The 19,908-nt window shown below is 47.1% G+C and overlaps 1 protein-coding gene across 2 annotated transcripts in view; it reads left to right on the top strand.

The window, feature by feature from the left end:
• The window catches only part of SYT1 (synaptotagmin 1), a 926,879-nt gene that overhangs the window by 642,702 nt on the left and 264,269 nt on the right, over positions 1-19,908 (top strand). For both annotated transcript variants that reach the window (XM_073651880.1, XM_073651879.1), the window contains exon 7: positions 18,446-18,630. In XM_073651880.1, coding sequence (XP_073507981.1) covers positions 18,446-18,630 — 185 coding nt within the window. The remainder of the gene's footprint in view (positions 1-18,445; positions 18,631-19,908) is intronic.

Here is a 19,908-nt window from a genome sequence, read left to right as displayed (position 1 = left end):
TATAAAGAGCCCTGACACACATCACCATCAATGAGTTTAACTGACAAACAAACAAATTCTTCCCTTATCACTCCTAAACACTTTTTGCATAATAATTTGGAACACAGTGTACATGTGCTTTTCCACAAAACACCAGTGGTTCACGTAGTGAATCTTACAGTTCTAACTTGCCAACCGTGGTCTGTATGGAGTTGTTCAATAAAGGGCCCAAAATTAAGATAACATAGATGGGAGAGGTCTCTATGAATAGGAATTCCTAAGTATTTGATACCCTGTGAGGGCCAGGCAAAGGGAAAGTTGGACTGGATGGAATCCTATATGGATTTGGGGAGGGAGACATCGAGGGCCTCAGACTTCGCTGCATTGATTTTAAAATTTGACCATGTAACAAAGTGATCTATTTCAGCCATAACAGCATGGATGGATATATGTGATTGAGTGATATATACTAGGACATCATCAGCAAATAGAGAGCACTTGTACTCGGTGCCTCCCACCTCAATCCACCTAATATTGGGGTTATAGCGAATTGATGAGAGCAGGTGCTCCGTCACTAGGATGTATAAGAGAGGGGACAGAGAACATCCCTGCCTTGTCCCATTGGTGATTGTGAAAGGTGATGAAAATGTTCTGACGCGCCCCCTGGGCCTTGGGACACCCGGAGCCGGACCCTTTTTGGTGGATGCTGGTGGTTGTAGTCTCCGTGGCGGCAACCCGGTTCCGTGGCTCAGGGCGTTCAAACCAGTGGCGGAACTATTTATGTGGTTTTGATGTTTAAATGTCCAACTACGCCACCCGTGGATTGCGGTCAGAGTGAACCGCCGCTCCAGGGCAGACCGCTGAGGCTGGTGTTGTGGGTGCAGCAGAGCGTAGCATAACTCCCCACGGGAGGAGTATAGCCTCAGGGCAGTGTATGCGGAGGATGGGGGTGATGGTGCAGGGCAGCAGCAGTAATGACACGGAGTCAGTGATGCAGTCCAGGGCCTTTAATCACAGTTCTTATTATCCAGACCACGTCTGCAGGTAACGGCTGCCGACGTCGTACTGTGCTCACCAGGTGAGGGGCTCAGACAACTCCCAGATAACTTTGGAGTGCTTCACAGGACCCCCTTTGTGTGTCCTTTGTCTGGCCTTTCTTACCAACCCTTCTGTCCGGCTGCCTCGGGCCTCCTCTTGGTAAACTTGGCGCCAGTTTCCCTGACCCTATGTGGTGCCTTCCTAGCGGGTGTAGCGAGGGGCTGCGCCACATAAAATGTCACAGCCTCCTGTTTCTAGCTGAGGGTCGTTTCCTGCCTCCACTAGTTTCGGGGACCGGTCTCCCCCTTTGGCCTGACCCCTCCACGCAGGTGGATTCGGGCGTGCGGTGGCGACTCGCCCGTCCGCACCCCTGAGATCCCTTCGTTCCTCGTTCCTGGAGCCTTCTCCGCTCCTCTTCCTTCCTTCTCCCTCTTCCAGGCCTGGGCCTCTGTTACTAGGCCCGCCTCCGTAGCAGAGCTCATGCAGAGCCCCTGCTCCCTGCCACTTCTGCTCAGACTTCTCTGCACTGAACTAAGATGGTGCCCACCTTTTATACTCCCTTCTCAATGCACCCAGGAACTGCTTCCTCCCTGCTCCTGCACTACAGGGTTCCCCTTCCTCAGTGTTCCCTCCCCTCACTCCAGCCAGGGACAGGGACTGTCGTGCCCATCTCAGGGGCATATTGGTCGCCCTGCCCCACGGCAGTGTGGTGTAATGCATGCAGGTGTCGGGTCCTGATCCACACTACATCCTTACCTGAGAGTGAGATATCACACCTCTGGGTGAGGTGCAATACCTCTGTAGCAACCGAGCCCTCAGGGTGCTACAGTTCCATTTATCTTCAGCCTAGGTGACATATTGCGATACAGGGCCGTGATTTTGGCTATAAAAGGGTCCCCTAGACCCCTACCCCAAGCTTTTTAAGAGAATCATATATGGCGTGCCAGGAGACTCTAAGGAATGCTTTCTCAGCATCCAACGAGAGTATCTAATTACAAATTTTTAACTGCATCTAGCCCAGGAAATACTTTGTGCCTAGTAGCAGGGTCTGCTAGTCAGCGGATTATCCCGGCTGTTAAGCAAGCTACACCACCTGTAGTTTGGACACTTCATTTTTTCAAAGGAAATGCTTCGGGACCACGGGATACTCAGTGAAGAGCATCAGGAGGCACCCCAAGGCATAGGGGCTCGGACTGGCAGTAGGATGCCTTGCGGTGGACAGCCGAGCTCGATCCTTATAAAAGCTTTTTAACTGCAGCAGCTTTAGTGGACGCTACTGGAGCTGGAATTACGCGGCTGCTGGCATGAGACTTGCCCTCCAATAGATCCTTGTAAATGGATTTAAAGTGTATTTATTCAAATTAGAGAGACAATTTAAATTAAAAAGCTTAGAGCTGCCTCCACCACAGGGGGGCTCGCTCGACCCACCAGCGGACAGGCACCAGTATTGGGAGAGGGGGGCTGGCCGTCAGGGTTCACCGCGGCTCTGGCACAAACCCGGCGACACGGAGGTGGCACGGGCAGAAGCGGACTGAACGTGTCGGCTTCTCACTTTTTGGATTTTAGCAGGGCATGACATGCCTATATCTGTGTCTCCCCCTCCTTTTACTCCTCCACCTCTTTTCTTTTCGCATGACTATATGTACTTGTCACTTTTCCATGTGTTAGTTGTGTCTTCTGAGCAGTTTGTCAGCTTTTGGACAGCTTTGAAGGTGTTTTCTATGTGTTTCTATGTGTTTTTGTTTCCTGCCATTGGTTTTAACGGTGTTCGAAGGTGTTCGACGAACAGTTCGACGAACAGTTCGGCGAACACACGGGTGTTCGACGAACCGAACCGAACTCGAACACTACGGGGGTGGCTCAACACTACCGAAGACCAGCTGACGGTACTGGAACTCGGTTACTAAGCAGGAGGTACCTGTGCCAGAAAGCACTACCAAGGACCAGCAGACGTTGGTGGAACTTGGATACCGAGAAGGAGGCACCTAATCCAAAGGCACTGCCGAGAACCAGCTGACGGTACTGGAACCCGGATGGGTAGCAGAAGGTACCCATGTAAAAAAAAGTTCAAGGCCGCGAGCCGGCCGCAGTTACCAAAACCCACAGTCCTACAGGGGGTGCTTGTCCTATAGGCACTATGGAACCAGCCTTCATTGCCAGATCCCGCAGCCCACATAGGGGTCACCTAAACTGCAGGCACCATAGAGTCGGCTAACCCGACCGCAACACGACAGGACAACGCATTGGAGGCAAAGTGACGTTGACACTACCCGGAAACAGCTGGCGTGCTGGAACCAGGCTGGGCAGGAGGAAGTACCCATGCCAAAGACACTGCCGAGAACCAGCTGACGGTACTGGAACCCGGATGGGTAGTAGAAGGTACAAGAGCCAATGGAACTGCCGAAGACCAGCTGACGGTACTGGAACTCGGTTACTAAGCAGGAGGTACCTGTGCCAGAAAGCACTACCAAGGACCAGCAGACATTGGTGGAACTTGGATACCGAGAAGGAGGCACCTAATCTAAAGGCACTGCCGAGAACCAGCTGACGGTACTGGAACCCGGATGGGTAGCAGAAGGTCTCCATGTAAAAAAAAGTTCAAGACGGCGAGCCGGCCGCAGTTACCAAAACCCACAGTCCTACAGGGGGTGCTTGTCCTATTGGCACTATGGAACCAGCCTCCATTGCCTGATCCTGCAGCCCACATAGGAGTCACCTAAACTGCAGGCACCATAGAGTCGGCTAACCCGACCGCAACACGACAGGACAACGCATTGGAGGCAAAGTGACGTTGACACTACCCGGAAACAGCTGGTGTGCTGGAACCAGGCTGGGCAGGAGGGAGTACCCGTGCCAAAGTCACTGCCGAGAACCAGCTGACGGTACTGGAACCCGGATGGGTAGTAGAAGGTACAAGAGCCAATGGAACTGCCGAAGACCAGCTGACGGTACTGGAACTCGGTTACTAAGCAGGAGGTACCTGTGCCAGAAAGCACTACCAAGGACCAGCGGACGTTGGTGGAACTTGGATACCGAGAAGGAGGCACCTAATCCAAAGGCACTGCTGAGAACCAGCTGACGGTACTGGAACCCGGATGGGTAGCAGAAGGTACCCATGTAAAAAAAAGTTCAAGGCCGCGAGCAGGCCGCAGTTACCAAAACCCACAGTCCTACAGGGGGTGCTTGTCCTATTGGCACTATGGAACCAGCCTTCATTGCCTGATCCCGCAGCCCACATAGGAGTCACCTAAACTGCAGGCACCATAGAGTCGGCTAACCCGACCGCAACACGACAGGACAACGCATTGGAGGCAAAGTGACGTTGACACTACCCGGAAACAGCTGGCGTGCTGGAACCAGGATGGGCAGGAGGGAGTACCCATGCCAAAGTCACTGCCGAGAACCAGCTGACGGTACTGGAACCCGGATGGGTAGTAGAAGGTACAAGAGCAAATGGAACTACCGAGGACCAGCTGACGGTACTGGAACCCGGATGGGTAGCAGAAGATACAAGAGCCAATGGAACTGCCGAAGACCAGCTGACGGTACTGGAACTCGGTTACTAAGCAGGAGGTACCTGTGCCAGAAAGCACTACCAAGGACCAGCAGACGTTGGTGGAACTTGGATACCGAGAAGGAGGCACCTAATCCAAAGGCACTGCCGAGAACCAGCTGACGGTACTGGAACCCAGATGGGTAGTAGAAGGTACAAGAGGAAATGGAACTACCGAGAACCAGCTGGCGGTGCTGGAACCCAGGGTAAATACTAAAAACAGAGTGGAGCCAGAGGTGTAATTGAAGCAAGTTTTAAATCAGTAGTACAGTGGATGTGGACAAAGCAGGAGAATTTGCCGGACACACAGCAGGGGAACAGCTGACGTTACTGAACCCCAATAACACTGGAGCAAGCGTTGACTGTGCAGATGGCACTTCTGAGCAGCAACTAGCAGTATTGGAGCCCAGGGTAAATACTAAAAACAGAGGAGCCAGAGGTGTATTTGGAGGAGGTTTTAAATCAGTAGTACAGTGGATGTGGACAGAGCAGGAGAAATTGCCGTCCGCACAGCAGGGGAACAGCTGACGTTACTGAACCCCAATAACACGGCAGCAAGTGTTGACTGTGCAGACGGCACTTCCGAGCGCCAACTGGCGGTGTTGGAGCTCAGGGATAATACTGAAAACAGAGGAGCCAGAGGTGTAATTGGAGCAACTTTAAAATCTGTAGTAGTGAGAATGTGGACAGATGTGTAATTGGAGCAACTTTAAAATCTGTAGTAGTGAGAATGTGGACAGAGCAGGAGAAATTGCCATCCGCACAGCAGGGGAACAGCTGACGTTACTGAACCCCAATGACACGGCAGCAAGTGTTGACTGTGCAGACGGCACTTCCGAGCGCCAACTGGCGGTGTTGGAGCTCAGGGAAAATACTGAAAACAGAGGAGCCAGAGGTGTAATAGGAGCAACTTTAAAATCTGTAGTAGTGAGAATGTGGACAGAGCAGGAGAAATTGCCGTCCGCACAGCAGGGGAACAGCTGACGTTACTGAACCCCAATGACACGGCAGCAAGTGTTGACTGTGCAGACGGCACTTCCGAGCGCCAACTGGCGGTGTTGGAGCTCAGGGTTAATACTGAAAACAGAGGAGCCAGAGGTGTAATTGGAGCAACTTTAAAATCTGTAGTAGTGAGAATGTGGACAGAGCAGGAGAAATTGCCGTCCGCACAGCAGGGGAACAGCTGACGTTACTGAACCCCAATGACATGGCAGCAAGTGTTGACTGTGCAGACAGCACTTCCGAGAGCCAACTAGCGGTGTTGGAGCTCAGGGATAATATTGAAAACAGAGGAGCCAGAAGTGTATTTGGAGGAGGTTTTAAATCAGTAGTACAGTGGATGTGGACAGAGCAGGAGAAATTGCCGTCCGCACAGCAGGGGAACAGCTGATGTTACTGAACCCCAATAACATGGCAGCAAGTGTTGACTGTGCAGACGGCACTTCCGAGCGCCAACTGGCGGTGTTGGAGCTCAGGGATAATACTGAAAACAGAGGAGCCAGAGGTGTAATTGGAGCAACTTTAAAATCTGTAGTAGTGAGAATGTGGACAGAGCAGGAGAAATTGCCGTCCGCACAGCAGGGGAACAGCTGATGTTACTGAACCCCAATGACGCGGCAGCAAGTGTTGACTGTGCAGACGGCACTTCCGAGCGCCAACTGGCGGTGTTGGACCTCAGGGATAATACTGAAAACAGAGGAGCCAGAGGTGTAATTGGAGCAACTTTAAAATCTGTAGTAGTGAGAATGTGGACAGAGCAGGAGAAATTGCCGTCCGCACAGCAGGGGAACAGCTGACGTTACTGAACCCCAATGACACGGCAGCAAGTGTTGACTGTGCAGACGGCACTTCCGAGCGCCAACTGGCGGTGTTGGAGCTCAGGGATTACAGTTCAGGTGGTAGAAACATGAACAGAACAGGAGACCTGGATACTTTTGCCAACAATTATTTATTCTGGAAGAGGACTGGCAAATTCATGAGAGATCCAGGCCTTGTTCATTTTGAGAAAAGTAAGCCGGTCAACGTTATCGGAGGATAGTCGCATGCGACGTTCTGTTAGTACACCACCTGCGGCACTAAAGACGAGTTCCGATAATACACTAGCAGCAGGGCAAGCTAGCACCTCCAATGCATACTGACTTAGCTCTGGCCATGTATCTAGCTTACAGACCCAAAACTTGAAGGGAGAAGAGCCGTCTGGGAGTACACTAAGAGGGCAAGACATGTAGTCTGTCACCATCTGACGGAAACGTTGCCTCCTGCTGACTGGAGCCGTCTGTGATGGTGTAGACATTTGTGGCGGCGGGGACACAAAACTTTGCCACATTTCGGCCATACTGGTCTTGCCTTGTGCTGAGGCGCTGCTTCTGCTCCCTCTTTGTGCAGAGCTTCCTCCACTGCCTCGACGCACTGAGCTGCTTTGTAAAGCACTAGCAGCACTGCTCTCAGTTGGAATGGAGAACATGATGGAATGCACCAGTGCGTCTTGGTACTCCAGCATTTTACGCTCCCGGTTCAACGGTGTTATGAGGCTTTGTAAGTTGTCCCGGTAGCGAGGATCTAGGAGGGTGGACACCCAATAATCAGCCGTGTTGAGAATGTGGGCGATGCGGCGGTCGTTTCTCAGGCATTGCAGCATGAAATCAACCATGTGCTGCAGACTGCCAACTGGCCAAGAAACGCTGTCCCCTGCTTGAGGCGTGATCTCTGCCTGCTCTGCATCACCCCACCCTCGCTCTAGATACTGACTACTAGAGCATTTTGTACCTCCCTCCTCCGGACAGATGTCTTCCTCATCCATTGACTCCTCCTCATCCTCCTCACAAAGTGTCCCCTGCCTAGGCCTTTGTGAGGAACCACGTTGCGCAGACTGTAGAGAAGCAGATGGCATTTGTGACTCCTCATCCTCCACCTCTTCCAAAACCTCATCCCTTAGTGCTTGGAGTGTTTTTTCAAGCAGGCAGATAAGAGGGATAGTCATGCTGACTAGTGCATCATCTGCACTCGCCATCCGCGTGGAATAATCGAAGGCACGCAAAACGTGGCAAATGTCCTTCATAGAGGCCCACTCAGTGGTGGTGAAGTGTGAACGGCGCGCACTGCGACTTCTTTGCGCCTGCTGCAGCTGGTACTCCATTACTGCTGCCTGCTGCTCACACAACCTCTCCAACATATGTAACGTTGAATTCCACCTGGTGGGTAGGTCACATATGATGCGATGTTCCGGAAGACGTAATCGGCGCTGCAGAGCTGCAATGCGTGATCTTGCATTGCTGGAACGCCGCAAGTGAGCGCACTCTATGCGGACCTTGTGAAGCAGTGCATCAAGATCCGGATAGTCCCTCAAAAAACTCTGCACGACCAAGTTGAGCACATGTGCCAGACATGGGTTGTGAGTGAGGTTGCCTAGGCCCAGAGCTGCCACCAGATTTTGGCCATTGTCACACACTACCATGCCTGGCTGGAGATTCGCTGGCACAAACCACACGTCGCTCTGCTGCTTGATGGCATTCCAGAGCTCCTGCGCTGTGTGGCTTTGATTCCCCAAAGAAATTAATTTTAATACAGCCTGTTGACGTTTGGCCACGGCTGTGCTCATATTGGTCACCATAACAGGTAACCGTTCACGGGTCGATGTGGAGGTAGACCGTGACGGCTCCTGCAGCGCTGATTCAGAGGAACTGGAGTATGAGGAGGAGTCAATGTGTACAGACTGGATTCCTGCAATCCTTGGAGTTGGCAGAACACGTACAGCGCCACTCTCAAGATCTGTACCAGGCTCCACAACATTTACCCAATGGGCAGTGAGGGAAAGGTATCGTCCCTGTCCATGCTTACTGGTCCACGCATCGGTAGTCAGGTGGACCTTGCTACTGACGGCGTTTTGTAGCGCATGTTTAATTTTTCCCTCCACATGATGTTGCAGGGCAGGGACGGCTTGCCTGCTGAAATAAAATCGGCTGGGTACGTTGTATTGTGGGACTGCCAATGCCATAAAGTTACGGAATGTGTCAGTCTCCACCAGCCTGAATGATAGCATTTCAAGGGCCAGTAGTTTAGCAATGCCAGCATTCAGAGCCTGTGCTCGGGGGTGGTTTGCCGAGTATGGGCGCCTTTTCTCCCATGCCTGTGCTAACGATGGCTGTAGACTGGCCTGGGAGTGTGAGGATGACTGGGAAAGTGGTGCTGTGGGTGGAATTACACTGTGTCTCTGTACAACAGTGCCAGAGATTCTTCCATGGCGATCCTGTGAGGAAGCCGAACCAGCTGTGTGTGAGCTGGAGGAAGAGGCTACAACACGAGCTGAAGAGGTGGTAGGTGGCGCTGTAGGTTGGCCTAGGTCTTCAGTGTGTTTTTTTAACTCCACCACGTGCTTGGTCCGCACATGTTTCCACATATTTGTGGTATTGAGGTTGCTGACACTTTTCCCTCTTTTCACCTTCTGATTACACAGCTTGCATTTGACAAAGCAAATGTCATCTGCAACTGTGTCAAAAAAGGACCAGGCACTGCAAGTCTTGGGAGCGCCCGCTTTGGATTTTGGAAGAGCCATGCTCCTAATGGGTGCCGAAGTGGAGGCTACAGGCAACCAAGTCTGCCCCCTCCCTCTCCCTCCTTTTTGGGCTGTTCGGGGAATCTCTTCCTCAGAGCTGCTCCCACCACCTTCCTGTCCCTCACGCCATGATGGGTCAAGGACCTCATCATCTACACCACCCTCTTCAAACAACTGCTTCTCCTGGGTAGTCTCGACAGCACAGTACGCACCAGAAAGTGGCACCTGAGTCTCATCATCAGATGCGTACTGAGGTGTGCTGCTGACCATAGGCACTGGCCCACCCGCCTCTTCAGATTCAGAGAGACAAAACGGTTGCGCATCACTGCATACTACCTCTTCTTCAAATTCTCGAATTCTGCTTGGCTGGCCCCCTCTTTCCAAGCCAAGAGATTCAGAGAACAGAAGCAGAGATGGCTCCTGTCCAGGGCTCTCTGACTGCCTGGGCAATTTGGCAGGTGGTGAAGAGACAGATGGGTGCTCTTCAGTGCTCAGGACCTGAGAGGATCTGGAACTAATTGAAGTCGATGCTTTAGCTGCCATCCATCCGAAAACGGCTTCAATTTGGTCCTCCCGCAGCAGTGGGGTACGGCTAGCTCCTACAAAGCTGCGCATAAAGGACTGTTCCCTGGTAAAACTGGGGGATGCTGAGTCACTGGTGCCCGCAGCAGGCACAGAATCCCCACGTCCTCTCCCTGCAGGCACAGAATCCTCACGTTCTCTCCCTGCAGAAACTCCACGCCCATGCCCACGCCCACGACCACATGCCTTACTCCCTGCCTTTTTCATCTTGGTAGACTGATAAAGATAGGCAGAAAAGTACTAAGGGCTTAGTGTGCTTATTCCTGAACAGCTGCTAACAGGTATAAGAAACACTAATTTTATAAAGTGTGGACTAGACTTTAATATGAGCTAATGTGGCCTACACAACTGTAAAGTGGAGTGTTTGGTGAACTTTATTTAGGGTTTTTTTGTCACAAAAAGACACTGGATGTGCCTAAAGATGTAATAACGATAGTATCACAAACTTTTTGTAGCTATTACAATGTAGGAAGGTAACCTACAATGCAATAGATGAGACTGCAAAAAATAGGCTAATACTAATCTGGCTGGGGCTGCAGGGCCCAATGCTGCAGAAAGGCTCCTCTAACTACTCCTATATAGTGTGTTTGGAACCAATTTAGCTGAATATGGATGGAACCACCACACTAATAGGAGAAATCAGGAAAAATTATGAATTGGCAAAAAAGGACAATGTATGAGGCAGTGACACACACTGAGTGCACTACAACCAGACGTGGTTGAAGCACACACTACAGGGTGAGCTGCACTCACACACCAGACCTTGCAGACAGCGGTGAACAGTACAGATGCAGAGCACTGTGCACTAGCCCTGCAAGACCAAAAAAATTTCTCTATCTACTCCTATATAGTGTGTTTGGAACCAATTTAGCTGAATACGGATGGAACCACCACACTAATAGGAGATATCAGGAAAAATTATGAATTGGCAAAAAAGGACAATGTATGAGGCAGTGACACACACTGAGTGCACTACAACCAGACGTGGTTGAAGCACACACTACAGGGTGAGCTGCACTCACACACCAGACCTTGCAGACAGCGGTGAACAGTACAGATGCAGAGCACTGTGCACTAGCGCTGCAAGACCAAAAAAATTTCTCTATCTACTCCTATATAGTGTGTTTGGAACAAATTTAGCTGAATACGGATGGAACCACCACACTAATAGGAGATATCAGGAAAAATTATGAATTGGCAAAAAAGGACAATGTATGAGGCAGTGACACACACTGAGTGCACTATAACCAGACGAGGCTGAAGCACACACTACAGGGTGAGCTGCACTCACACACAGAGACCTTGCAGAAAGCGGTGAACAGCACAGAGAACTGTGCACTAGCACTGCAAGGCACAGCGATTTATAAAGTAGCTTGGGTAAAGCAGAATAGACCAAATAGGTAGCTAAAACTGTCCCTCAGAACAACAGCATCCTATCCCTAACTGAATTCACAGCAGAGTGAGCTCAAAATGGCGGCGGCGGCTTTTATAGTGCATCATGACATCATTTCAGCAGCCAATCACAGCCATGCCATTAGTTAAGATGCCTACATGCCTAACAGGATGTGCCCACACTTCTTAGGATCGTCATTGGCTGAATAAAATGAAAATGGCTCATTGCATTATGGGAACTTCCGATTCCGGTATACGATATTGCAAAAGTATCGGAATTAAGTATCGGAATTCCGATACCGCGAATATCGGCCGATACCCGATATTTCAGTATCGGAATGCTCAACACTACACGTAACATAAAAAAACTATATTAATCTGGTATCGCTGTAATCACACCGACCCAAAGAATAAAGTTGTCTAATCATTTATACTGCATGAGAAATGGCGTAAAGATAAATAAAACCAATTTTTTGAACTGCTGTTGATTCATTCTGACTTCGAAAGATCACAGTAAAAAGAAAAAAAGACGTTGAAGCTGGTAGTAAGAAGCACTAGGATGTCAAAGTGAGGGGCAAACAGTCCATGAGCTAAAATTAAAAAGTAAGCCAAAGCTGCTCACCAGTAACCCCAAAGGGGTGAAAAGTGGAAAATGCAAAAGGCAAAAGCTGGTGATAAAAAGCGCTAAGGCATATGAAATTCAGCAATTACTACCTTTATTAAAGTCCTTGTAAAAACACAACGCGTTTCGACGGCATGCAAGCTGTCTTCATCAGATGTGTTTTTACAAGGACTTTAATAAAGGTAGTAATTGCTGAATTTTATATGCCTTAGCGCTTTTTATCACCAGCTTTTACCTTTTGCATTTTCCAAAGATCACAGTAAGGCTCAGCGCACATTTATCCTGTGCTCTGCGCTGATCGCTTGCCCCGGGGTTTCCGTGTAAATCTCTGAAATACGTGATTTAGATGGAACTCACAATAGAAGATTCCCTATAATGAGGTAGATGGAGACACTGTGGACTCTGTCTGGCCTATGATCCAGTGGTGTCTTTTTTTTAAAGCGTGCATAAAAGCATGGTCAGCCACAGTTTTGTGCACAACAGAAAAGAAGGACACAGCTGAACAGAGGCCAGATGGAGTCCAGAGTAGCTCTGCTGCCGCATTATAGTGAATGGATCCGTCATGGGTTTCATCTGAATCATGTTTATCAGAGACTTAGATGGAAAACCCCGATGTAAGTGCTCAGCATAGAGCACAGGTTAAACGTGATCTAAAATATTATGTAAAATGTTCCCAACAAAAGCTTCAACTCAATCCAAAAAAAAAGCAAATCCCCCACTCAGGTTCGTCATCATCCATTAACGGAAATATAGAGGGCTTCCATGTTACTCGCAGCACAAAGGCTGTGGAAAAGCGCTACGGCTCTTCACCCCCCCAAAAAAATCCAGCTAATTCTGCACTGCCAAATCTAAATGCCCCTCTCCCTTCTGACTGAGCTCCCCAGTCTGCCTAAACAACATTTAGCATCAAAATGTTTGGCATTTCTGTAGCGATGAGAGCCTGCCTCATTTACAGGGTTTATGTCTCCAGAAGCATGAGCTGGGCACAATGTATGGGCACTACAATGTATTGGGCACTACAATGTGCAGGCAATACAATGGCAGATTTAAAATTTTCACTCAGCAACATCCACTTCTACTTGTTTCTGGAAAACACACGTGGAGGTCACTTGAGGGGAGATTCTTCTCTTCTGGCACTTAGGGGCTCTGTATATGGAGTCTACAAACTATTTTTCGATAATTATATCTCAAAGAGTCAAATAGGGCTCCTTCCCTCCCGAGTCTCGTCGTTTGGCTAAGCAGTACTGTACAGCCACATATGTGGTATGGCCATGTTCAGAAGAAATTGTGTGTCCAATTTTGATAGCTAAACCTGCACTACAATATGGCGCTCTTTTCTTTCTGAGCTTTCCACTGTGCTTGAAAAGTAGTTTCTGATTACATGTAGGGTATTTATGCACTCAGGAGAAATTTTTACAACAAACTGAGGTCCATTGTTTTCATACTAGCCTTTAGAAAAATTAAAAACTTGGGGCTAAAACAACATTTTATTGGTAAAAATGTAATTATTCTTTTTTCACCTCGCAATGGTATAAAATTCTGTGAGGCACATGTGGTGTCAATCAGTATTGAGCAAACGTGCTTGATGATATACGGATGTCACTTGAGTATCTGGGTGCTCGGATGTGCTTGGCACTCACCAAGCATTGGCTGGTGCTTGGATTTAATGCTCGAATCCCCACCCCCCCATGTTTGGAGCCCGTTACGCAGCCAATAAACATGCGGGGATCGCCTGCCAGTCACTGTAATGATGTAGCCATCTTGGTAGTGGCATTACTGTGATTGGCTGGACTCATTACCTTATCAGAGGTCATAAAAGGACTGGCGCAGGCTCGCTCGGCACACTGATGCCATTGCACAGCTCAGGGACAGTTCTGATTGGAGGGAGAGAGCAGTTGTCCAGGCTTGTGTGTGCACAGTTTCACAAATTAGAGTCCTCTTGTGGGGATACTGGTGCTAATGCTTTGCTGTTTCTATGCGATACATTCTGCATTTAGCCTAGGGTCTGCTGCTAGAGCATGGAGAGTGGCTGAATACAGCCTCTAGGCAGGGCTTAAGGCTTTGCAGTCTGTTGCTAAATATATAGCTGCTGCAGTTGACCACATTTTTTTGCAAAAATTTACTATATTGTCATCCATACAGTTTAATGTGCATTGTGTCATATTACTGTAGTATTAAACTCAGAAAAAGTTCTGAAAAAAATCCTGGATTGAATTTGTCATCCATACAGTTTAACGTGCTTTAAGTTACATTACAGTGGTATATTACACTCCAAAAAAAGTTCAAAAATTTTTCTGGATTGAATTTTTCATCCATACAGTTTTAACATGCTTTGTGTAACATTATGGTGGTATATTAAGCTCCAAAAAAAAACATTTAAAAAATTTCCTGGATTGAATTTGTCATCCATACAGTTTAATGTGCTTTGTGTTACATTACGGTGGTATATTAAACTAAAAAAAAACATTCAAGATATTTTTCTGGAATGAATTTGTCATTCAAACAGTTTAACATTGCTGGAGTACAAGAAACACACCCATCCACAACACATAGCTTCCTGTCCCACTTTGCAGGGAGGCACGGGACACCACTTCTGAAGCCACATCAGTATGACTTGGTAGTCGGTTGGGTCGAGTCTCACCAGCTAACCGTCTGGATAACTTAATCCTCTTTCTTCCCACCATGCTGAGTCCCAGGAGACCAGTGATCACACACTAAGACACCCCGAGTAGCTCTTTACATCATAATTTCTTGATTGTGGCCTCTCACCCTGCATGTTCCAAGAGGGAAATGAGGACATGCTGCTTAGTGATGCACAAAATTTAGAGCAGCCACGATCACAAGAAGATGACGGTGGGAACGGCAAATATTGTCTAAGGATGTAGATGATAACCAGGCACAGTTGTCGATAAGTCATATTGTTGTTAAGTCACCAAGTCAGGAGAACCAGGGTGCGGTGTTGGAAGACAAGGAGGTTGATGACGAAGTCACTGACCCAACCTCGGAAGCTGGCATGCAGAGTAAGGACAGCAGCGCTGATGGGGAGTGATTGGTAACATCGAAACAGGCAGGAAGAGGCAGTAGGGTGACCAGAGGGAGAAGAATGGCAACTGTTCTGCAGAGCACTCCATTTCTCAATTAAAGGGTTAGGTGTTCCCCAGTGTGGGACTTTTTTAAAGAGAGTTCTCAGGAAAAAAAATGGTAATTTGCAACCTATGCCATGCTAAGATCAGCAGGGGCCTGACCACTGAGAGCCTAACCATCACCAGCATGATCAGGTATATGTCATCAAAGCACCCGACTAGGTGGGCCAAACACCTGGTTCCACAATTGGTGCCAGTGGGTGACACCACTGCCTCTTGCCATGCTAGGTGCTTGCCAATTCTCTGTCCATGACACTGGTGCAGATGCCTCCCGCTCTGCACCTGTCCATGCACATTCTGAGGCACCATCACAAGGCACTTCCAAATCCTTGTCCGTGCACAGCATTCAGCTGTCCCTATCCCTGACCTTGGAACAAAAAAGAAAGTTCCCAGCCACCCACCCACAGGCCCAAACACTAAACGGGCACATTTCCTGGCTGCTTGCCATGGAAATGTTGCAGTTTAGGCTTGTGGAGACAGAGGATTTCCACTGACTCATGACAGCAGCCATCCCTCGGGACTCAGTCCCCAGCCCGCACTATTTCTCCCAGTGTAGCGTCCCTGCCTTGTGCCAGCATGTGTCCAGGAACATCACTCCTGCCCTTACCAAATTGGTTACTGGGATTGTTCACTTAACGACTGACACGTGGACAAGATCTTGTGGTCAGGGATGCTACATTTCCCTGATGGCATACTGGGTGACCATTGTGGAGGCCGGGGCCGAGTCTTAACCTGGCACGGCACATGTGCTACCGAACCAAGGATTGCTGGCCCTACTTCTATCAGGGCTTCCTCCACCTCCTACACCCTTTCCTGCTCCTCTTCATCCTTCATCTCTAATTTGTTATCTCAGAGCATGTCATCCACATCAGCCGGAAGCTGGAAGCTCTGCAGCATTACCTCAGCGAAGCGGCAACAGGATGTGCTGAAGCTATTTTGTCTAGGAGACAAACCGCACACTGCCGCAGAGTTATTGAAAGGAATAACAGGCCAGACAGACCTGTGGCTCTCACCACTGAACCTACAGCCAGGCATGGTTGTGTGTGATAATGGCGGCTGTGAAACTTGGCAAGCTCATACATGTACCATGCTTGGACCACGTTCTCAACTTTGTGGTTCAATGGTTTCTGAAAACCTACCCAAATTTGTCAGAGCTTCTGGTCAAGTTATGCCTAGTCAGCGCCCATTTGCGCAAGTCAGCTGCCACCATTCTAGCAGTGCTGCAGCAGCACATGCAAATGCCAGCTTAGCAACTGATGTGCAATGTCACCACACGCTGTAACTCCACACAGCACATGCTGGCAAGGCTTTGTGAGCACCAGCACCAGAGGCTCATCGGTATTTTGGTCAGCCTCTGCACATAATAACTCAAGAGTGGGCATGGATGTCTGACATTTGTGCGGTTCTCCAAGACTTTGAGGACTCCACAAAGATGGTGAGTGGCGATGACGCCATAATCAGCGCAACGATCCCAGTTATGTGCCTACTTAACCAGTCACTGCTCTCAATTAAACATGAAGCTTTGCATGTGGACCAGGTGGAGATGGAGGAAGACATGAGGCAGGGAGATACCACCCAGCCCAGCCTCATCTCATCTGCTCAGCGGGGATTAGGTAACAATAACAAGGTGGAGGCTGAGGAGGAACAGGAGCTGTTTGCTAGCGCAAGGATGGCTAGTACCCCCACTTGTCCTATCTCTTCTACATGGATGGACTGAGGAGGAGGAGATGGAGAGTAGTCAAAAAGGTGGAGACAAGGAAGTGTTGGCTGTAGGGAGATTGGCACATATGGCAAACTTTATGTACTGCTGCCTTTCCCATGACCCTCACGTTACTTTCTTCTTGGCCAAAAAAGAGTACTGGTTGTTCACCCTGCTAGACCCACGCTACAAGGAAAACCTTGCATCTCTTCTTCCTGAGGTGGAGAGGTCTACTAAAATGGTGCTATACCAGAAGGCCATTGTGGAAAATATGTTGAAAAAATTCCCATCAGACAATGCTAGCAGCAGGAGGCAAGCTTCCTTGCCCAACCTAGGAGGAAAGGCGAGGGAGACACACACCAGGTACAGCAGAGGCTGGGGTACACTGTCAAAGGCCTGGGCCAATTTCATGACACCCTCCCAGCATCCAGGCCCTGATGACAGGATATTTTTGACAAGGAGGGAAAAGTATTTAAGATGGTCAAGCTATACCTGGCCAACCAAACCAGCATACTCCCCAATTCCTCTGCGACCTTCAACTATTGGGTCTTAAAGCTGGACATCTGGCATGAGCTATCCCTTTATGCCTTGGAGGTGCTGTGCTGCCCTGCCACTAGCGTCTTGTCTGAAGCAGGCTTTTAGTTTCACTTCGCGAGGGGGGTTAAATCATGTTCCTTCCTTTCCAAGCTCTGCCATGTGCCCAAACAGTAGTTTTCCACCACATATGGGGTATTGGTGTACTCAAGAGAAATTGTACAACAAATTGTATGGTCCTAGTGGGTGTAGTTTATAAAATGGGGTTCTACTGTTTAGGCACATCAGGGGTTCGACAAACGTGACATGGTATCATGGCTATTTTTTCCAGCCATTTTTGTACTCCAAAAGTTGAAGGGTGCTCCTTCACTTCTGAGCCCTACCGTGTACCCAAACAGTGGTTTTCCACCACATATGGAGATAGGAGAAACTGCACAACAATTTGTATGGTCAATATTCTCCTGGTCCCCTTTTGAAAATGCAAAATGTGTGGCTAAGACAATATTTTGGTTGGAAAAACTAACATTTTCATTTTTTCCTTCCACATTGTTTTAATTCTGGTGAAGACCCTAAAGTGTTAATAAACTTGCTGAATGAGGTTTTGGGGTGTAGTTCTTTAAATGGTATCACTTTTGGGTATTTTCTGTTACATAGACCCTCAAAGTCACTTCAAAATGGATGTGATCCATAAAAAATTGGTTTTGTAAATTTTGTTGGAAAAATTAGAAATTATTGATAAAATTTTAACCATTCTAAATTCCTAACAAAAAAATATGTTTCAAAAATTATGCTGATGTGAAGTAGACATGTGGTAAATGTTATTTATTATCTTTTTTTTGTGTAGAATAATTATTTGGTTTGAGGGCATAAAAATTAATAGTTTGAAAATTGGAAAATTTTCAAATCGTTTGTCAATTTTTCAATATTTTCATAAATAAACGCAAATCTTATTGACCTAAATTTACCCCTAATATTAAGTACAATATGTCAGAATCAGTGGGATATATTGAAGCATTCCAGAGTTATTACCTCACAAAGCGAGGTAATGCCATCAGGGAAATGTAGCATCCCTTATCTCACTGGTCAGAATTAAATAAATTAGCCTGCTCAGGAAGGTGAGAAGAGGCTGGAGGGTGAAGGGGTTAAGAAACAGTATATTTATTGCCTGTATGTTTGATTTTTCACCAATGAATTTTTTCGACGGCTAAGTTATAGGTTTGAGGATTTTAGCTAAAATTGTTGAATGAAAACTCCAACTTTGGTATAGTACTGGATTAAATGACATTGGTTTATTTGAATAAACTAGAATTAAATGCCTTTCTCATGATTATGTTGTGCTCTTATTTTTCAGTGCCACCTTGGGCCTTAATTGCAATAGCCATAGTTGCTGTCTTGTTGATACTCACTTGTTGTTTCTGCGTTTGCAAGAAATGCTTGTTCAAAAAGAAGAATAAGAAGAAGGGCAAAGAAAAGGGTGGCAAGAATGCTATGAATATGAAAGATGTAAAAGATTTAGGCAAGAACGCGAAAGACCAGGTAACCAAGTCCTTGTTTATGCTGTTGGTGAAAATTACATAAATTGTATTCAAGTTTTATATGTATATATTTACTGCAGTTTTATATTGAACCCTTTTAATATAAATATCTAAAAATCTAAAAACAGGTCACAGCTAAGGCTAGGTTGACACTTGCCACAAAGCTTCCATTAGGAGACTCTATCACAAGTTCTGTCATTTGCACCTGAAGAAAAAGTGCACCTTTTTTAATCGATAACATGACTGACACCAAATGTGAAACCTAATATAGCGCAATACAATCAATGGTGTCCATCTAGTACCATTTGCATTTGTCATGGGAAAGCTATCCACTAGCCCCGAATGCTCGGCAGGTACACATGACCAGTGTTTATATATTTCCATTTCTTGATATGTTTTGTGCATGTTTATTTAGAGATACCCTGTTACTCATGCCTGGTGGTTTCCCGGTTTTTCTAATGTGAACCTAGCCTAATTGTGCCCAGCCCACCATGTAGCCCTCCCCAAGCTAGGACATAGGATCTTAATACTCTACAGTGCTCCATGCACCCACCTCATTAACTCTAAAATGTAGCTAAATATTGTCTATCTGATGACTGATCTATTTTAGAGGAGAAATAGAATCAAGATCAAATTTTCGCATAAATTGTTAGAAGATTATTTAGGACTATAAGCACAGACTACTACTAATTTCCAGAATGAAATGGCTGAATAGAATGCTTACATTTCTTTGGAACGGATTGCAGACTTCTATTACTGGATTTCCAGATTGATTTTGCTTTTAATATTGGACCAGATTTCCAGTAACAGAATTCTCTGAGTAATGCCAGTGGGATTCAAATACTCTATAAAGACCTTATGATGTAGAAATTGATAGGGATCCAAGAACACAGAGTTCTCACATGTATTTATGACATATCAAAAGATCATATTAATTGAATTTTTACTAAAAGATGCATATAAACTGTCATAAATAACCAAATAATAAATAAAGTTTGAATTTTCTTTGTAATTTAATCATAAAAACTTGTGATGTATATTATTTTTTTAAAAAATTAAATATAAAATATAGCTTTAAATAAAGAATCTGCCCTCCATTACATATATGGACATTATTGTATTTGCATTTCCGACTTCCAAATCAACGACCATTGTCATGTTTTTATACATGCAGTGGAAGTGTAATGAAATATGTCGACCATGTTAGACATTAAATGTATTGTAAGTTTAAATGAGGCAAAGCAAATTACATATTGATTTCCTATGGATGTGATTTTGT

Source organism: Phyllobates terribilis, unplaced genomic scaffold, assembly GCF_046119375.1.
Source record: "Phyllobates terribilis strain yellow unplaced genomic scaffold, ASM4611937v1 Scaffold_11__3_contigs__length_659146591, whole genome shotgun sequence".
NCBI lineage: Eukaryota > Metazoa > Chordata > Amphibia > Anura > Dendrobatidae > Phyllobates > Phyllobates terribilis.
The sequence above is the reverse complement of the archived record's forward strand: the minus strand, read 5'-3'. Positions and strand labels throughout refer to the sequence as shown.